The 21,470-nt window shown below is 39.9% G+C and overlaps 1 protein-coding gene across 1 annotated transcript in view; it reads left to right on the plus strand.

Annotated features, from left to right (window-relative positions):
* Window positions 1-4,750, plus strand: part of Hsd17b4 (hydroxysteroid (17-beta) dehydrogenase 4) — a 68,070-nt gene extending 63,320 nt beyond the window's left edge. The window contains exons 23-24 of the mRNA NM_008292.4: window positions 192-319; window positions 4,335-4,750. Of these exons, the coding sequence (NP_032318.2) occupies window positions 192-319; window positions 4,335-4,424 (218 nt within the window). The 3' untranslated portion in view covers window positions 4,425-4,750. The remainder of the gene's footprint in view (window positions 1-191; window positions 320-4,334) is intronic.
* Window positions 4,751-21,470: the final 16,720 nt, after the last annotated feature.

A 21,470-nucleotide genomic window follows, 5' to 3' on the forward strand; every position in this document is an offset into this window, starting at 1 on the left:
CATCCTGCCTTGGCCAACAAAGAAGACAAAACTTTTCTAAATGACAGAATGTACGTGTTCTAGAAGTAGGAGCATAGAATATACGGGCATTGCCTAACTTGGAACCTAGAGCAGTTTCCATGGTGTGTAGCTTTTTTGTGCTGTGATATTTTTGAGGAAACAGTGGCCTGCATTGTTTTCTTGTTTTCCAGCCATTGACCTGAAGAGCGGCTCAGGGGAGGTGTACCAAGGCCCCGCAAAGGGCTCTGCTGATGTGACCATCATCATTTCCGATGAGGATTTTATGGAAGTGGTCTTCGGCAAGCTTGACCCACAGAAGGTAATGCCAGTAACATTTCTATTTACAAAGTTTATATTGAATATTCTGATTAGCAAGTCATATTTTTAAAATGACTATTTCAGTTAATATTTTTCAAAAGATTTTTTAGTGGGTCTAATTCCTGTTTACCATTTACTAAAACAATATAAAACCTACACTAGATATTTTGAAAATATAGTTTGTGGTGTAAAACTCGGATGTGATTGGTATAAGTTTAGCATTTCTTAAGTGAAGTGTTTCAGCTTTCAGTTAGTGACATTTTGAGATATTTGCACAGATTTACTGGTTTAGGATCCATAATCCAAAAATTAGAAATCTGAAATGCTCCAAAATTAAAAAAACAAAATAAAACAAAACTGATTTGAATTTCTCAGGAAGTTTCAGTTTGTGAAACATTTTGGAAGCCAGAGTTTTGTATTAGTGACATGCAGCCAGTATAAAGCATTACTACTCGTTGAAAATCTAGAAGTAGGATATTTAACAAATAGTTACTATGTCACTGAAGTTGGCGCATTCCAAGGGATATCAGGGGGAATATCAGTAAGTCAGGAGCGTCTTCTGTGATGTTGTCAATATTATCCTGAAACTGTTACCTGTTTTCAAACAAAATTGAAATAGCTAATGTAGTAATTTACATGGAGGAGAAAATCTTGTTATTTTTAGTTTGTGATTATATTGCTTGAAGTTCCAATCTTATTACCTGGTCCTTACAGTGAATGAGCTCAGACAAGTGTTTGAATGCACAAGTATTAAGAAACGACTTCCACATAGTAGCAAACTCACAAGATGAAAGAATTGAAGGAAACCTGATTAAGAGCTGGTCACTTATTTATATGCTATACAGAATACCTGTTTATAAAATATCTCAAAAGTTGGAAACTGTCTGAGACATGCATCTGTTACTCAGCCCTGTGATACCCACCACAGAGAGAATTGGGAACAACAGCAAAGCCAACCCAGGCTGGTGTTTCCTTCCCCAGGGTGCACAGCTAGGGGGCTGTGGGTGTATGTACCCACAACAGGAGAGGGAGAATATAACTTGTGGCAGCCACACCTTGTGGGGCTCCTGCCTCTGCTCTTCCACTATGGTATGCTGACAAAATGCAAGTGAATTATGACCAAGTGCCTCTCCTTGTCAACCACTTGGATTTGTACCAGTGTCAATCAGGCAAGTGCTTCAGGTCCCTCAGCACTGTTATAGCAGCCAGTCCCAGACAATCTTTCAAGTAACAAAGCCGGTGTTAACAGATAATGTCTATCCCCGATAGAGTCACTGCCCCATTATTACTATGTAGTGTGCTGTCTAGACCACATCTATCTGAACTGCTTGAGTCCCCCAGCCCTTGAACAGTAGGTCTTTGACTTTAGGATGTTATACCACCCAAATACTAGTAGTGATGGTCAAAAGAATCTATAGCGACCTATGGTGCCAAACTCAAAATTGCATAATGAACCAGTATTCCAAGAGACATTTTCAGAAGAAATTTGGTTTCTAAGAAGGCCATCCTCTTAGCACTAGTAATGATATCTACTCTATCACACGGCATAAATCTCCATATAAGATCACACGTGAGGAACAAACACATTCTGATACCTCATGACTATGGTAACTCTTTAGTAACAGGGTTAGAGAGATGAGTAGTTAAGAACACCCTACTCTTGGAGGGGATCCAGGTTCTGTTTCAAGCACTCACATCAGTTGGCTCATGGCTCTAGTGCCAAGGGAACTGATCCCCTCTGATCTCTTTGAGCACCTTGTACACATAAACTCATGCAGGTATACACACATATACACAATAAACCAACCAATCAATCTTATATGAAAGAGCTCAAAAGATCATGGTTGAATGAAGTTAGGAAGACATGCAGGAAATAAGAGATATTCTGCAAAGAGGAAGAAATCTTAGAAAACAAAGAACTCAGTAAGATAAAAACTTTAGTCAAAATCCCTGATCAGATCAAGTAGAAAAAAGAATTTTAGCTTGAAGATAGGTCTTTCAAAATGCCACAATCAGACATAGGGGAAAAATAATGAAGAAACTCAGTATGTATGAGACACCGTGAAAATATCAGCTGTTATCAGTGTACTTAGAGAGCAGTTAAGGTTACAGAAGACATAAAACCTACTCAGTGCATTTGTGGTTCCAAACTTCCCTGATGTTGGGCAAGACATGGGCATCCAGATCCAGGACTCAAGAGATCCCAAGTGAGTGTGACCAGGAGAGACACTCACTGCGACCCAGTGAGACGGTCAGAGTCCATACAGCACAAGGAGGAGAAATCACAGCTGAGTCCTCACTAGCCCCATTAGACTGACACGAGTTGTGGGTAGAAATAACCCAGAGCAGGAGAGCATGGAAGGATGTATTTCAAGGTGGAAAGAAATAACTGCCTGTGAAGGTTACGATATCAAGCCAAAGTCTCCTCAGATGTAAGCAGCGGGGAAACCTAAGAGTGGAAAGGAGGTAACATCAGGAGTTAGGAAAGCATAAGTCCTATTAGAGCAGACGAATAAGAGTAACAACAGTATCGATACAATCAGCCACCAAACTATACAATGATAGAAAGGAAAGAATGAGCAGAGAATTCAAAACTAGAAGAAAATCAACATGCATTAGAAAGTATTTGGTAAAATTTAATATACTTTTCATGATATGAGTCCCAACAAATTAGATATAGAAGGAACAAACTTGAGCACAATAAAGGATGGATCTGACAGACCCACAGGTGATCTGACACGGAATGAGGAAAGCTGGAAACATTTAAGACAGGGAGCAGTACAAGAAGGAGGCTGCTCTCCCCACTCCTAAGTGTTAGCCAGAACACTGGGGCAGTGGAATGAAATGGAGCCATCTTCCTAAACAAGCTGTGAGGAGGATACCAACAGACACTAACGTGGAAGGGAAATGCTCATGGGCCTCAACCCTACACAAAGAACTACAGGCAACTAAGGGATGCTGAGAGATGGAGAAATAATCTTACCCTGGGAAGAGCCCCAAATTGATTATCCAATACCAAGTGTCAGGCCTGAAAACATAGCAGGTTGCATTTATATATTTAAGAATAGACTCTCTGTGTATGAGTGTGTGTATAACAATAATTAAAGAAAGAGAGAGAGAAAGAGCGAGAGCACAAAAGGTACGCATGGGAAGTGTAGAGGGTGGGAAGGGAAGAGAAGGGAAGGAATGATGTAATTATATTTTAATTTCAAACCCTTTTAAAAAAAGACGTACATAGAGGACAGGAAAAAACGAAAATGTTTATTTTTGCAGATAATGTTTTCAAATGTAGAAAAACTTAGATTCTATCAAGAGACTTAGAAATGTTAAAATGTGGAGGGTTTAAGAATCCATTTAACATGCCAGCCTTCTGCCTGGCTTTATGCACTCTTGCCGTATACCTTGCACATTATTTAACTGACATGACAAGGGTGTGTTACTTTAGTGCTGCTGTCCTGAGTTTTCAGAGATGTAGGGGCTGGAGCTTCAGGGGGTCTAGTGGTTTGCCCAGGTCACGTTGCTCATACGTGACAGGGCTTGGGCTCCCCCAACCCCCCAGTCTTCCCATGCTGTTGCCTATCACCACAGCGTGGTCCTGTTGTATTTTGACATTATCTATGGCCGCTGTGTGGGGCAGGTGTAATTAGCATCTTCAGTTTGCTTTTCAAGTTCTGAGTAGAATAGTTGTATTAAGAAGAAATGCAATATACTCTTTTATTTATGTAGTCTCAAATCCACATGTAATAACAGAGTAAAGCCAGAAGTACAGATTCCAACAGAATCACCAAGCCTGTCAAGTCAGATAACTCTGTGATTTTTCTAAACGTGTGGGCTCTTTTTTCTTAGATAGCTGAAATTATGTGTGCAGTCTGTAGCTGTTAAATTCTTATAGCTAGGCTGAAGCTGCCTTCCTCGTCCAGTTCCTAACTCGCCTGGTGTCAGCCTGAGCAACCATCTTTCTGAAAGAGGCAAAGGTAAAGTTAACTCTTTGTGCTCTTTCCCCTCCTGCCTTGCAGGCCTTCTTCAGTGGCAGGCTGAAGGCCAGAGGGAACATCATGCTGAGCCAGAAACTACAGATGATTCTTAAAGACTATGCCAAGCTCTGAAGGGACCCACTGTGTGCTGTTAAAGGAGTCAATAATTAAATACTGTCTACCCAGCTGAGCCGCAGCCTTCTGCGATCCACAGGAGTGTGCAGCAGAAATCGCTTCACATTTCCAGATTCAGATAACTTGCATATTTTCATTTTCTACTAATTTTTCACATATTTTTACAAGGAACTGTAATCTAGGTAGCAAAATAATCATTCTGTTCATAGATCTGTATCTTAATAAAAAAAATCAACCAAGTCTGGTTTCTTTAGACTTTGTAAAAGCATTAGTATGTGAAAGGAAAACGGAATGAATAAAAGCCACTTTACCGCTTGTCTCCCTTCCTGCTCCTCTTTGCATTGATCCCTGTATCTCATGAATTTCCCAGGATGTCCTCATTCTCTACTGTTAGGATAGTGCTGTGCCCAAGAACAAAGTCTTTGTGCTCTCAAGTAATTCTTTGATCCCCTCTGCTTGAAATTTTATATTTTCACTGTGTTTTTAAATCCACCAATGATAGGACACGTTTGCTTCATCAGTAGCCTGGAATCATAGAGTCTCTAGCAAGCATGCTCACACAGCTGAGCCCCATTTGCCTTGATGCAGTGTGCCTGGGAATGTGCTTGGGTGGCTTATCTGCAAAGGGAAAGGACATGTGGATGGTCAGGCTCCAGTGGAGGGAGCTGCAGTTTTGTTGCCCCCGGAATTCCCTTTGCTGACTCTTTGCAAATCCAACCTTTCCATGGAAAGTTCCTGGGCACAACTCTGATGTGGAGTGCTCCGAGGCTCTGCACCTGTCTGGGCAAGTGGGCTGGGTGCAAGGAGCTTACACAGCCTCAGCTTCTCTTTAAAGGCAGTGCTGAAGCTGGGATATCCCTCAAGTGGTATCCTGAGGCAACTAATAGTTACTCTCTGCCTTGAAGAGCTGCGTGACCTTGGGCCAAGCAGCAAGGGAATTCCTGGAGTAGGTTTATGGTCTGCTGTCTTCCCTGCAGCTGAGAAAATGGGTCCTTCAGAATTAACCTTAAATGCAGAGTGATCCACTCTCTGCCAATTTAATTTTAATAAAACAAAGGCAGTCTTAAAATGTTGGTCTTTATTATACTAAATTCCTGTTCATGATGAGCTCGGGGAAGCCTGGAGCTCAGTAATGTCCCAGTAGAAGTAACTTATCAAGTTAAATGCCACTGTTCATTAATGAACGTGTTGGTTATATACCCTAGGTGCTCAATCCTTGTCTTAAGGAAGTTGTGTTTTGGTTATTTTATCTATCTCTCTGTCAGTCTTAAAGGTCAGAGAACTACTAATATCTAGATAAGGAAGCATATTATTAGTATTATGTTTCTTAACATTTTGGAAGTATTTAATATTGTTGAGTGCACCATCAATTCTTATATTCTCCAATAAGCAATATATAATTTATAATGAACCCATGTGACTTTTATTTGTTCCTTTCATTATTTTTGTGTAGATCAAAGTTCATTAGAGATTTTGACTTCCGAGTTTTTTACTGGGAAATGTTCATACATTCCTTCCTCAACACATCCAAACTAAAGGGGGAGAAAAGCCTGTATGTGGCATGAGGTATTGCTAGTGTGGACAGTGGGGTGCAGAGTCGGTGAGAGAATGGTGGGAACTTTTTCTCTAAAAGCTCCTGGATAGCAGATGGGATGGGGTAGACGGAAGCGTGATCCTGTGAAGACTGCCTTCTCAAGGGTAGCTGTGTTCAGTCTATCACCATGTTAGGACTGGTCCTGCCCAAGCAAGGCAGCCTTAACAGATCATCATTGTCTGCTCCAGAGACTACATAGCAGTGCTCAGTGAACGTTAGTTCAGAGCCTTCACAATCAAATATGTTCTGGAAACAACTTGACAGATACATACATGTGAGAGTGTCCTTTACTACTTTCTCTCAGGTCTGTTACATTGACAATTAAGGTTAACTAGCATACTAGCCAAAGTGACCCTGAGAACAAGAATGGCCATGACATAGCATAGCCATATAGTTTGAGTAACAAAACATTGGGGCACACAGGCAAATGGAACGTAAGAGAGAACTCAGCAGTTAATCCACACACACGGCCAGCTACCTTTAATGAGGTCTCCGTGATTCCATTACAACTGAAAGAGGGGAGGTTTGGTTTTTTTGGAGGGGCATATGGATTTATGTGTATAGAAATATGCCTTTCTTAATTGTACACAAAACTCAAAATGGAACAAAGTTGTAAACGTTTAAAGCTAAGAAATGGGGAAAATTTCAGACATTATTGTATGCACTAATCTTTCTAGAGAGGCCTTAAGAGGCATGCTCACTGAACAAAAACTAGACAAATGGGATTCTATGAGATTCAGAAACATCCGCACAGCAAATCACCAGTAAAAAGACAACCTATAGAATGAAAGAAAAGTCATTTTACACTTGACATCTGATGAGATTTAACCAGAAATAAACTGAAAAACTGAACAAGAAAATAAAAAGATGAGTTAAAATATGCTGGTGAATTGAACGGATAAAAAATGATATGCAAATGGCTAACAAATAATGAGACAATACTCAGTTCACCAACTAGCAGGGAATTGCACATCAAAACTACAGTAAGTTCGTATCGGCAAGAATGGCTACCATCAAGTAAACTCCAACAAATGCTGGTAAGGATGTAGAGAACACATGCACTTGACATAGGTATATGCACAGTCACTATGGTCAACTGGAGAGCCAGTTAAAAGGGAAACGTAGAACTGCCATGTGATTTGCTGGTTTTACTACTGGGTATCCAAATGAGACAAAATCATCAAAATGAGAGCGCTCTCCCAGTTTAGTACAGCCTTGCCTACAGTGGCTAACATATGAAGTCAACTAGATGCCATCAGTGGATGATGACAAAACTATATGTGTGTATGTATGTATGTATGTATGTATGTATGTATGTATATGTATATATATGTATATATATATTCACACATTCATATGTATTTCCCATATTCATATATATTCACATATTTGCATTTATTTATATGGGTATATATATTTATATATATATGTGTGTATACATATATTCTTGCTATAAAAAGAGTGATTAATAGCCTGTCGTTTGCAGCAGCCAAATGTTCCAGCATTATGTCACTATGTTAAGTGGAGTAAGACAGGCACAGATAGATGAATGGCACACATCACGTCTTTTCCCTTGTTTGTAGAAACTAATAAGCTGATCATACAGAAGAATAGAGTAGAACACTGGTCATTAGAGTCGAGAAGGGCAGAGGGAGAAAGACAGAAAGTTCATAATTCAGGGGCACCAAAAAAGAGAAGAGAAATGTTTTACTTTCAACCAGAGTAAGGTAAGTACAAAGTTATTATAGTGTACTCCATAAAACTCATATAAATATATCCCAACAAAATCAAAACAGAAATACCACACTCCGACATCTTCTTATCACAGTTAGAGTGGATGTTGTTCCTGAAAATGTGATCCATGTGAGGAGGACACCTGGACAGTAAAGTGGTCCCCCAGAGTAGGAGTAAGACTGGGGGGTTGGAGTTACTCTGATGTATGCTGTTCCCTTCTGGCTCAGTACATATTATGCACCAGTCTCTGTCTCTGTCTCTCCATGGCTCTTGCTAACTGTCTGTCTGTCTATCCACCCCTCCCTCTCTTTCCTGTTGAAGAGTACACAGTCTATTTGGATAGGTTAAGCCAGGCAAGAACAAAGCACATTCCCTGTGCTTCATGTCTCAGCTCCATTTGGGGCTATTTACTCGTTTTCTTTTTAGTCTCTCTGTCTCTGTCTCTCTGTCTCTGTCTCTGTCTCTGTCTCTGTCTACAAGCATGCATGTGTCTGAGGAGCCTAAAGAAGCATGTGGGAGGACTGGTAAGATGGCTCAGTGGTTAAGAGCACTGACTGCTTTTCCAGAGGCCCTGAGTTCAAATCCCAGCAGCCACATAGTGGCTCACAACCATCTGCAATGAGATCTGACACCCTCTTCTGGTGTGTCTGAAGACAGCTATAGTGTACTTACATATAACAATAAATACATCTTTGGGCCAGAGCGAGCAAGGCTGGAGTGAATGGGGCCAGAGAGAGCGGGCCCAGAGCAAATGGGCCAGAGTGAGCAGAGGTCCTGAGTTCAATTCCCAGATATCACATGATGGCTCACAATCATCTGTACAGCTACAGTGTACTCATATACATAAAAACTAAATATTAAAAAAAGAAGCATGTGGGAATCCTGTGGAGATGGTTGTGGGTCTTGCACAAGAGTATCACAACTTCTTAACCACTGAGCCACCTCTCTGGCCTCCCATATTGCTTCATGAATAGTTTTAACTGACTGAATATTTAATTAAACCAATGTATAGTATATCAGAGATTTAGATGTGAATAAGAAAAGCATCATACTTTAAATAGCTGATAACATTCAATAAATAAGTCCAATTTTATTGTATTTCTTAAATTGTTTTTACTTCTTTTTATTGGTACTTCTTCAAGGTCATTACCACTAGTAGAAAGTTAGTATCTCATAAGTAAATTAGAAATTATTACTCTAAACCCCGAGTAGCTTCCCAGGTACTAATTGGAATTTTAGAGTTAGTGGATATTTCTCCATGAATTAAAATTATATTTCCTCAGACATGAACTCTCTGTTCTTAGATTTTTTGTTTTTAGCACTCACAGATTTTTTTAAAAAGAAAAATCACATTTGCAAGTGGTGTTTTAATTCTGAGAAGTGCAATGTTGTGGGTGTGCTGGGTAAGAGCCCAGAGACAGGGCAAGGACAAGGTCACCCATGCATCCATTGTATTTGTTCCATGGGTTTCAAGCAGTATTTCCAAACATGGTGTCTCATCTTGATATTGCCCTGGGTGGGTTGGGGGGCGGGACAAACCATTGGAAAGCATAGACATCTATTTACGTTGCTATTCATAGTAGTAGCAAAATTACAATTATGAAGTAACAATAAAAATGATTTCATGATTGGGGGTCACTACAACATGAGGAACTGTATTAAAGGGTCCCAGCATTAGGAAGGTTGAGAAGCACTGGTCTAAGTGAGAGGTGAAATGGGAGACCACAAGTGTTATGTAACCACTCTGGCCAGAGAAGGGTCTTCATGTTTGACACTCTTAATTCCTGGCTTACCTAAAAGTGTACTAATCACATGAGTAGTGCTTTCTCTATATATTAAGGATTCACCAAGTCCACTTTTATGGCAACTCAGAGGTGTTCCTCTTCAACCCTTCTCATTGCATACTCAAACCAGTATGTTGGATATTTTAGTGATAAAAGCCTTGTAGCTGACAAAGGAAAAAAAAACTCTCCTGGTTTTAATTAGGTTATCGCTGCTATAAAATAACATGGAAAGATCCAAGGGATAGTCTGTTGACCTCAAGTTCTATGCCAATTCTCATTTTCATCTTCTATTTTACAATGAGATTATAATGTTACAAATACTGAACTGCTGTGACTTTATGATTTAGACATTAAAAAGTTTCAGGTTCTGAAGATGACACAGTGCTCTGAGGTTGCCAGCACTGTCTATTCCTCTATAGAGAAGTGGAGTACAGCTGTGTTCTGTGGTTCCTGGCTGTGGGAAAATGCTTCCACTCATGAATGAGTGTAATGAATGAGGGAATGAAACCATGGAAGGCTCGGAAATCTGGACAACCACCAAGCGAGAGACACTTAATACCCTGGAACCCACATCCCAGGGCCAAAATCTGCAAAAATGGGTGTCCCTTTGCAGGGGCAAGGGTGAAAGAGAGTTCAAGCAAATGGCACCACTACAGGTATTAGCAACCATAGCTACTGGAAAATGTGTGCAGTGGGTTGGCCTAATGTTGTTTATATTCTAATGCTAACTCAGGGTCCCCAAACTGGGTTGCCCCAGAGATGAGAGTCTACACGTAGACTAAGTGACCCTATCCCCAGTTAACTGTGATTGGTAATTAAAGATGCCAACAGCCAATAGCTGGGCAGAAGAGACATAGATGGGGTTTAGGTTTCTTGGGCTTGGGACCACAAGGAAGAAGAACAGGCAGCAGGGAGAAGGAGACGACCCTATAGGTTAACTGTGTCATCAATATGTGGCCATGTGGGCTGGCTCATTGGGAGTTAAGGGTAGCCCTGATAGAATATAGTAAATAGTAAGTAATGGTTTAGGGTTATTGATAGGAAAGAAGATTCTAACAGTATGGAGGGTAGGCAGCTGCCCAGCTATTGTGCTGTTTAGTACTTATTATAAATACAAAGACTGTGAGTATGTGGGTTTTTGTTTTGTTTTGTTTTGTTTTTAATCTGGGAACTCAACCAGTGGAGGGTAGAAACCCTGGATCAGGATTTTAAATATTTATTACTATGAATATAGGTTTTCCAGGCGTATATTCTACTTAATAATCCACTAGAAAGGGAGATTTGGCCTCATTCACTATGAGCCCCCTGTAGTAAGGAACCACCATGAGAGAAAAAAGCTCACTTTGGATTCTGCTAGAGCATGCTAACCCTGAACATTCTCATCTCCAGGAGCCCAGATGCTGTACAAAGGCTCAATGAGTAGCTTTCTCCATGAACCCAATTTGGTCTAGCCAAATGACTGGGACCTAATGGGTGTCTTGCACTCCTGGAGATGGCCAGAGTGGATGTAGGGTACCACCTTCAAGAACCAGATCGGTGTGTCTGTTGACTCTGAGACCAAATGTCAGGATAGCTTTGTGAGGACTCATGCTAGTGCCCAGGATGGAAATAAAATGCCTGTACAGTTCCCCAAATATCTCCCCACGAAGACACACTCAGCTGCCTGCTTTTGAAGGCCAAGAAAGGAAAATCCATGTTTACCAGACCCTCTCCCCACAAAGGAGTGTGTGGAAGAGACAGTAAACATCTCTAAAGCTCTGGCCTACACCCACACATACATGTCTAAGTGAGGGAAGACTGCAAACTTTGTCCAAAAGTTCTACTTTTAATTGCCCATTAAAGCTGAAGAAGTCTGTAGATGACTTTCCTGGGTACTGATCTATCTCTAGGTGTGCATGGCCAAAGGTGTCCCATTCCTGTGAATGCTTGATCTACTGAAGCACTGGGGAGAAATACTGTAGTTCCTGCTGCTGTTGAATCTGCACAGTTGCATCTGCTGCTCATGTCCTTATGCTGTCTCAGTATGAACCAGCATCAGGACTGGGTGTGAAGACTGTAGAAAGGATACACCACCTCTCCCTCTTTCCTTATAGCACTGGAGCTCATACAACTGACTGGTCACTGGTGCACGCATCAGATCCGTTTCTCCTTCTGGTGTGGAGGCCAAAGGCTCTTGCTAGTAATAGAATTTGTGGAAATAGTTTTGAAGGAACCCTCCATTGCCTCCTAGGGACCGCAATGCACATTTTTTTTTTTTAAAGATTTATTTATTTATTATATGTAAGTACACTGTAGCTGTCTTCAGACACTCCAGAAGAGGGCATCAGATCTCATTACGGGTGGTTGTGAGCCACCATGTGGTTGCTGGGATTTGAACTTTGGACCTTCGGAAGAGCAGTCGGGTGCTCTTACCCACTGAGCCATCTCACCAGCCCCCTGCAATGCACATTTTATAAATAGCTACAGAGTGAGCACAAGCATGTACTGAAAAGCAACCGAGTAAGCAAACAGGGAAGAAGGGAACGCTTCAACTGTTTGGGACATCATGGATGGAACAAAACAATAAATATTTGAGATACCTAAAGGTCAAGATGGGGAGGAAAATTAAGTTAAGAACAGAGAGAATGGGGTCAGGAGAGACGGCTCAGTGGTTAAGAGCACTGGCTGCTCTTCTAGAGGACCTGGGTTTAATTCCTAGCACCCACATTGGCAACTCACAACTGTCTGCAACTCTTGCTTCAGGGGAACCAACACCCCCACACAGATATAGAAGATGACAACCTGCACTCTAGAGTTTACATATTCATGCACAAGAGTTCATATCTCCACTAACATGCACACACATAACACAGTAACAATAAAGATGTTCAAGGGAGTTCTACATCCAAAGTGAAAACCCATAATAACTAGCATAAACTATAAATCCAATTTGAAGAGAATACATAAGAGAAAAGAATCAGAGTCAGTCATCATCCATACAGCAAACCAGTGGATCAGGAAAGTGAATAAGGAAGAAGAAGACATTTGAAATCATTGGAAGTAAACTAAGACAAAGATGGAAAGAAGAACCTGAGATGTAAATGGAATAGCTTATGTTATTAAAAGATACAAACTCAAAGAATGGAATAAAAAATAAGACTCAACAGTATACTCTCTCAAAGAAATTCACTTCAGCAGTATAGAGTCATGACTGACAGAAGAATGGAAAACAGTATTAAAAATGTGAAAGTAAAATATGTAAGTATAGCTACACATGTATCTCACAAGGCAAGAGTTTATGATGAAGCAGGAAAAAGAGACAGAAGGGACATTATATATATGATCAAGGGATCAATTAAACAAAAATAATAATTGTAGACCTTTATACAATTAATGTTGGAGTATCCAATCCTAGAAAACAAATAAATACCTATAAATCTATTAATTAAAATTCAAATAATATTTTATGTATTGTTATGATTAAAATACTCTAAAATGAAGAGGTTGTAGAGGAATTTTAATCCTACAACTTGGCTGCTCTGGCAAGAATTACATCCAAAGTTATGATCAAGCCAGAATATAGACACATCCTTAGTACACACCTTTAATCCTAAACAGTGAAGGTAATGTTAGTTGGTAGAAGAAAGCAGCCATATTGAAAGTGACATCTAATTGAGGGGCTGACAAAGTGACGAATCAGAGAAAGATTTGACAGAGTGAGACAGGATATGCACAGCTCACATGAGAATAGCAGAGGAAAAGAGGCTACTTAAGAGCAGCAAGAGAGGAAAAAAAAATGGGTGGTACAGAGGGTATGGCAGTGTTAACAGGACAGTTTTACAGAGATAGGTTATAGAAAAAAAACAAGCTAGGCACAAGTAAAGACAGAACAAGCCAGAGAATAAGAAGGGGCTGGAAGATTAGAAGATATTGCCAAAGTTATTATGAGGCCAAGCACAGCAATTCAGTCAGAAGCTGAGAAAAGCCAGATTGAATCAGTCAGTTTGGAAGATTAGATTGTATGGAGGCTAGAAGCTTCCAGGCCTAAGCCTAGGGGTAGTTACAGCAGAAAAGGAAAGGCTCTGGGCTCAGCATTGTGAGTAATGTATTTGACACTTGGGTATGGCTCTCATATCATTACTTCATCTGAGGAAATAAAAGTGACATTTTCAAATATAAAACAAAAGAAATTTCAGAATGTATAAAAATACCTGGTGCCTGGTAGTACATTTTTGAATGTACAATGATTTCAAGGAAATCAGGATACAAATGAAAGAATTTTTTTGAAATATAAAATGGGAATTAATATCAAAAGTAAAAGATACAAAAAGAAACTTTATAGCAAGAGTACTTATATATAAAATTGAAGAACTCAAATAAATAACATAAATAGCATCATGGATAAATGAAACATGAAATTAGTTGAAAATTTATGTTTAGTTGAAAATAGAAAAATTATAAAAGAAATAAATGAAAGAGACTAAAAGAAACAAAAGACAAATAAAATAAACTGGTTCTATGAAAAGATAAATAAAATTGGCAAATATTTAGCTAGCCTAACAAACAAACAAGAAAACCATGTCCCAAGTAAATGATATTTAGATGAAAAATGAGATATTATAATCAATACAAAAAAGTTTATTATGAAAAACTGTGTGATAATACTTTGTAAAATCTCAAAGGAATGGAAGAGTTTTTAAAATATTGATTATCTGTTAAACTTGAATCATGACGATATAAAGAATCTAAATATACCAATAACTAGTAATAAAACTGAGTCAGTTATTAGAGTCTCCCAACAATGAAAAATTCAGGATCACATGGGTTCATGACTGGATTTTCCCATACTTTAAGAAAAGAATCAATGCTGTTTTTTTTTTTTTCAAAGTATTCAATAGGAGTAAAAGTGGGAGAACCCTTCTAAACTTTGGTATAAAGCAAGCATTCTGTTACCCAAACTGGAGTAGAACATAAGAAAAAGGAAACTATATGCCAACAACTATGAGATTAATAGTTAAAAATTCTTAACAAAATATTAGCATATTGTATTCAACAGCACACCAGATTGGTCATACCCAATGGCTAAATTACCTTCATCCTAGGGACATAAGGATGGTTTAATATATGAAAATCAATGTAAGTATGGTTCTTTTTTCAGTAAAATGAAGTATAAAAAGGTGTATCATCATCTGAATGGATGCAGAAAATTATTTGTTAAATTTCAACATTCCTTCCTGATTAAATCTTTAAACAAATTGTGTATAGAAAGTTCCTTGTTCTCAAAAGAACAAAGCTATATATGAAGACCCTGGCTAAAGCACTATGCTGACTGAAGAAAAGCTGAAGGATTTTGTTAAAGAGCCAGAACAGTAGAGCGGTGTTTACTCTCATTGTTCTTATTCAGGACTGTAGTAGAGGTTTGAGTCAGAGCAATTTCCTAAGAGAAAGAAATGAAAGACATGCAAATAAGATGAAAAGAACTCAAATTACCATCTGTACTTACTAAAACTTTTAACTAAAACAAATGACAGGAATGAATGAATTTAGTAAAGTTACATGAAACAAAGCCAGCACACAAATTATTAGCTTTTCTTTACACACTCGGGAATTTTCTGAAAGAAAATCATAAAAGAGATCATAAAAGCATTCCTATTTAAATAGCTACTGAAGGATCCCAAGAAACAGCTTTAAGTTACTAAATGAAAGACGTATACCATGCAAATTATAATGCACCGAAGAGAGAAAGTGAAGACAATATAAAGATGGAACGGTCTTCTCAGTTTATGGATCGGAAGAAGATTAATGTCCATATACTCACAGCAATTCAAAGCCTCAATATATTCCCACTGCAGTAAAAACGACATCTTCACAGATCTAGAAAAATTGATTCAAGAATTCACAAGGAAACAAAATGGACCATGAATAGCTAAAGTAATATTTACCAAAAAAAGAGTAAAATTGGAGGCATCACTGGAGCTATGTAGCCATAGCAATCAAAATGCTATGATACTGGCATAAAAACAGATTCGCAGACCTACAGGATATGGATCCCAGAAACAGAGACATGCATTTATAGCTAGACGATTCTCATCAGAGGTGCTATAAACATGCATTGGAGATAGGGCAGCTTCTTTAATAAATGGAGCCGTGAAAATGTTTGCCCATAAAAGCATTGAAATCTGACCCCCTCTCTAGCTCTACACATAAGTCAACTCCAAGTGGACAAACGGGAAGCATGAAACTACGAGCAGACAACTTAGGGGAAAGACTGAAAATGTTGGGATAGGCAGTGATTTTCTAAATAAGATCCCCTAAAATGTATACAGAAAACAAACACAAAAGTTGACAAATGGCTTTATAAAAAAGCTTCACAGCGAACAATCAAAATGGTGAAGAGATGATCAATACTATGTAACTGTTCATCTGCCACATGTGATGACAAATACTATGTAACTGTTCATCTGACACATGTCTGGTTTCCAGAATATGTCATTGAGCATGAAAACTTAATAAATTCAAGGGATTCAATATAAAGCGGGCAGATGAAGTGACAAGAGAAAACACAAGTGGCTAACAAACATATAAACAAAAGCTTTATATCATTAGTTATTGTGGAAATGCAGTTTAAAACTACAGATACCGTTGCCCCTAATTAGAATGACTGTTACAAAGAATATATACTTCCAACAGGAAGCAGTGTTGTATTTTGTCAAATGCTTTCTCAGCATCTAATGAGATGATCATGTGATTTTTTTTCCCTTAAGTTTGTTTATATAGTGGATTACATTAATAGGTTTCTGTATATTGAACCATCTCTGCATCCCTGGGATGAAGCCTACTTGATCATGATGGTTGATCATTTTGATGTGTTCTTAGATTCTGTTTGTGAGAATTTTATTGAGTATTTTTGCATCCATGTTCATATGCAAAATTGGTCTGAAGCTCCCTTTTTTGTTGGGTCCTTGTGTGGTTTAGGTACCAGAGTAATTGTGACTTCATAGAATGAATTAGATAGTGTTCTTTCTGTTTCTATTTTATGGAATAGTTTGAGGAGTATTGGTATTAGCTCTTCTTTGAAGGTCTGTCTGGTAGAATTCTGCCTGGTCTGGCCTCAGTGAGAGAAGATGCACCTAACCCTCAAGTGACTTGAGACCTCAGGGAGTGGGGAGGTCTGGTGGGATGGGAATGGAGGGTGAGGACACCCTCTTGGAGATGGGGGAGGAGGTATGGTGAGGAACAGCCAGAAGGCAGACCGGGAGGGGGATAAGACTGAACTGTTAAAAAAAAAAAAAAAAAAAGAAAGAAAAGATAGAAAAAATATATGCTTACAAGAGTGTGGAACATGTAAACTAATCCATTTTCCAGAACAGTATAAATGTTCTTCAAAAAACCAATACATTTCACAAGCAGAATTTCTTTTTTTAGGTATTTTCCTCATTTACATTTTCAATGCTATCCCAAAAGTCCCCCATAGCCTCCCCCCTACCCCCCTACCCACCCACTCCCACTTTTTGACCCTGGCGTTCCCCTGTACTGGGGCATATAAAGTTTGCAAGTCCAATGGGCCTCTCTTTCCAGTGATGGCCGGCTAGGCCATCTTTTGATACATATGCAGCTAGAGTCAAGAGCTCCAGGGTACTGGTTAGTTCATAATGTTGTTCCACCTACAGGGTTGCATTTCACAAGCAGAATTTTTTTTTTTTTGTTTCCACAGTTTATTACAAATCCATTGAACAGTCTGGAATGTATGGAGTTAGAGAGAAAGATCAGGAAAAATGGTTGACTAGCAAAAACTAAGGGTAAGTATAATCTTAATTTATTGTCACCCTGAAGCTGTCACTTCCTCTGCTGTTTGGGTTTCTGAGGGGCTTTCATCTTCTTCCTGAAATTTTTCTTTTTCTTGATGATACTTTTCACATTTCTGTTATGCAGCTAGTCATCTCGCTCAGTTTCCCACTTGAGCTGTTTGAAACTTGCATTATCTCTGTTAGCTATGGCATTCATGCCAATAGTATCAAACTTGGAGCCCATATTCTCATCCAGCAGATGGCCAAACTCCTCAGCAGAGACAAACAGGCTGGAGTCATTGAAACTTTTCTTCTTTTTCGACAACAAGCATAATTTTTAATGATTCTATAAAAATGTAAGATTTTTATAATAAATACAGAACTGATGTCTAAAGGGCAGTAGTGTATAAGACTTTCTTTTTTCTTTTCTTTTTTCTTTTTTTTTTTTTTTTGGTTTTTTGAGACAGCGTTTCCCTGTATAGCCCTGGCTGTCCTGGAACTCACTTTGTAGACCAGGCTAGCCTCAAACTCAGAAATCTGCCTGCCTCTGCCTCCCGAGTGCTGGGATCAAAGGTGTGTGTCACCATGCCCGGTTTATAAGAGTTTAATTAGATGGAAAAAGAAAGTATAAAAAAGGAGGTTAAAGACAATTCTTTTGTAAAGATATTTTGGGCAACAAGTATACCTGGGATTAGTATTGTTCTAGTTTGGGGATTCTAAAGGCATGAATCAGCAGAATCAAATGCATGTGGTTCATCCTTTGACAACATACCTGACACATGGTTGTGCAACCTTTGCTTGCTTGCCTCCAGTGCTGGAAAACTTCGTTGGCCCTGAGGTTGTGGAGACTACCGCCTTGGTAAAGTGTGGCGTTCTATTAGGAAACTCAGTACTGTACTGACATGGTACCCGGCATAATCTGCTGACTTTGGTTTTTACTAAATAAAAGAGGAGAATAAAGCTCTCCTGTCTCAAAGAGTTAGCTCAAATCCATTCCACAGAGGAATATGGTCTATTAAGAATGACTAAGCCTCGGCTGCCTGGATCACTTTTGAGACACCTGCATGCATTGTCTAGCTTGTTCTTTGGTTCCATCTTGTGGCATTAAGAGTCAGATGAGAAGGAATGTGGAAATCTGATGACACGGCCTTACTGTCCTGAGCTGCATGTTTCCTAAAGATGGAGTTGGACAGTGATCAGAATAGAGGTGGATACAGGCAGATTTCAGTGATTGACACTCTGCTCCATCAGATATGAATTGTCAAGACCTGGACACGAGTTTGGCTCTGTGTGATTAAACTGTGCTCTGTCAAAGACCTAATGCCAGGTGGGGAAACATAGGTTACAGCATAGACGGCTCTGGTTCTAGGCTGGAAAGATTTTCCCATCACGGTGCTCTCTATCCTAGAGAATCCCTTAACCTAGGATCCCTTCTGCAACATTTTCCCTGCTTTCCTGACCTGACTCCGACATGCAGATCATGCCAGTGGGATGCTTCTTAGCTCTGCCCTCATTCCTAGGGAGACACTTTAGCCCTAATCCTGGTGGTGCAGGCCCCTCTTTTATGGGGAAGATTTCTGGGATTCAACCATTATTTACTTTATTTCTTGTCATTGGTAGCTTCGTTTTCTTGATGTCTTTTTCTTTTTCTTTTTTCTTTTTGGTTGGATTTGTCCAATATCCAACAACTTTCTAAAGAATACATACATTTTCCAAACTTCTGAGACTCTGTGTTTTAGAGCTGTGGTTCTAAAATAGAGTTCCTGAGCCAGCCAGACCAACATCTCCTGGGAACTTGTTAGAAAGGAAAGGTTTTGGGCTTCACTCCAGACCTATTGAATCAGAAACTCTAGGGGTGAGGCACAGAAATACACTTTAACAAGCCCTCCAGGGGACTGTGAGGCACAGTAATGTTTGAGAATTCTGTCTTTGACTTTTGCACTGTCCTTTGAGGACACAGGTTAGGCCACTTTATTTCCTCCCTCCTCTCTGTCCTAGTGAGTGTTACTCTACACTGCATCTCCACTGCCTCCTGAAATTCAGCAGGCGGGGCACCCCTGAATTTACTGACCAATGAATGGCAGGTCACAGTTATCAGGAGACCACCGTGAAGCCACATATATCTCAATGCTGTGACTTAGACATCTTTTTCTTTTGTATTTTTCTCTCATATATCACATCCCAACCACAGTTTCCCCTCTTCTTCCCTTCCCCCCTAATTTTGCTACCTCCTCTTTTCCCCAGCTCCACCGAGCTCCACCTCTCCTTAGAAAAGACCAGGCCTCCTAGGAACATCAACCAAACATAACAAAGCTACAATAAGACCAGGTATGTATTCTCACATCAAGGCTGAACCAGGCAACTCATTAGGAGAATAAGGTTCCAAAGGGCAGTACAAGTGCCAGAGATGGCTCCTCTTCCCCCTCTCGCTCTGCTCCCACTGTTAGTAATCCCACAAGAACACCAAGTTCCACAATTGCAGCATATATGTGCAGGACCTAGGTTATATGCCCAGAGGCTCCCTGATCCCTGTGAGTCCATTTGAATCCTGGTGAATCGATTCTGTGGGCTGTGTTCTGATGGTGCTCTTGACCCCTCTGGGTCCTCCTATTCTCCCTCCTCCGCAGCACTTCCTGAGCTCCACCTAATCTCTGGCTGTACTGAATCTGCTCCCATCAGTTTCTAGATGATGTCTCTCTGGTGATGATTATGCTAGGCTCTGGGCCTTGAAGGCAGGGCAAACTGGAGGCTGGAGGTTTTGTGGTTGGGTTGGTACTGCAGTGCCTCCACCTGAGACCTTACCTGGTTAGGGTGGGATGGCTGTTTCAGGCTCTGTAGACATCACTTATTATTGACATTAAATCGACCCGTACACTTCATGGTGAATAACATACAATTCTTTCAGAAAAATTGGGAGTGGTGGGTTGAAGACACCAGGGATGGGAAGGAAGTCAAGATGATACCCTGCTTCTCACTCAGGATAACATCTTCTTTTCCTCCTTTTCCTTTCTTCCCTTCTAGTTACGGCTTTCTTTCTTCCTATAGGAGCAGGTGAGTAGTTTGACAACGTTATTAGCTAATGAATAGAAGAGAGCACTGTCTTATTTATAGACCTGGGTGTTAAATGTGAGAACTAAGGCGACCCTTCATGGTTGCTACTTAATTTCCTCAGAAATAACTATGGGGGAACTATAATACATCTTTGTTTAGGAGCCATGGTTTTCATTAAATTTAATTAAGTCTCCCACAGGCTTTAAATTTAAGATGACTTCAGAATGCAGGTGGCTTCTGTTAAGTATAATTATGCTCCCTTTATAGCCATGGTTTGGGAAAGCTGGGGCGTCAGGCATCGACTCTATAAAGAGTGCCTGAGCTCTTGTAGGTGTGTCCATTCCCTAGCATGTCTCTCCTTTCCTCAGCCTCTCTTCCTACTCTTCTTCCCTTTGTCCCTCTCCCCCTTTGCAGAAGTCCAAGGCTCTGTGGACTTAACAAGAGCTGCCAAGCTATGTTAATTAGCTGCTGACATTTCAAAGGTTCTCAGAAGGAGTCTGGCTTTGGTTGTTCACTGGGCTGGCACATTTGAGTTCAGATTGGTTTTATTTTTTACAAGAAAGCCACAAGACCTGGGCACAGGCAAGAACAAAAACTGGGGCAAAAGCAAGTCCAGAGAGTACATGGAACCTTGAGTACCGGGAGCTACCCCCTGCCTTATGCTTAGTCCTTTGTCTTCCAAACCAAGTTCATCTTTTTATTTCCAACTTAGAAAGGAATTGGCACGTACTGCTTGTGTTCAGGGCAGGAGAACTGCAGAGAGCTTTCTTATGTAACCAGCAGTGTTTCCCAAATGACAATCTGATCACAGAAGTAACTTGCTCAAGGTCACACAGAAGAGAATCTCCGTGTTCTCAAACCTAACCTAGGTGCAGTCTTCTAAACTGACGGCATTTAGGGAGTAGGAAGAGAGGGTAAACTGCTATTAAACAGCAAGGCTGTGCAGAATAGGTCCTTAGGGATCCAGCATTTTCACATGAAAAGAATTCACTCAGATTGCAGAACTGTGTTTTCTGCAACCACTCAAGTTTTCTATCAGCATTTTTCCTTACCCAAGAGCATAATCAACCATTGCCGCAGCAGTGAAGGAAGGTTGTCAGTTTGATGTGCTCTT

Source organism: Mus musculus, chromosome 18, assembly GCF_000001635.26.
Source record: "Mus musculus strain C57BL/6J chromosome 18, GRCm38.p6 C57BL/6J".
Lineage (NCBI taxonomy): Eukaryota > Metazoa > Chordata > Mammalia > Rodentia > Muridae > Mus > Mus musculus.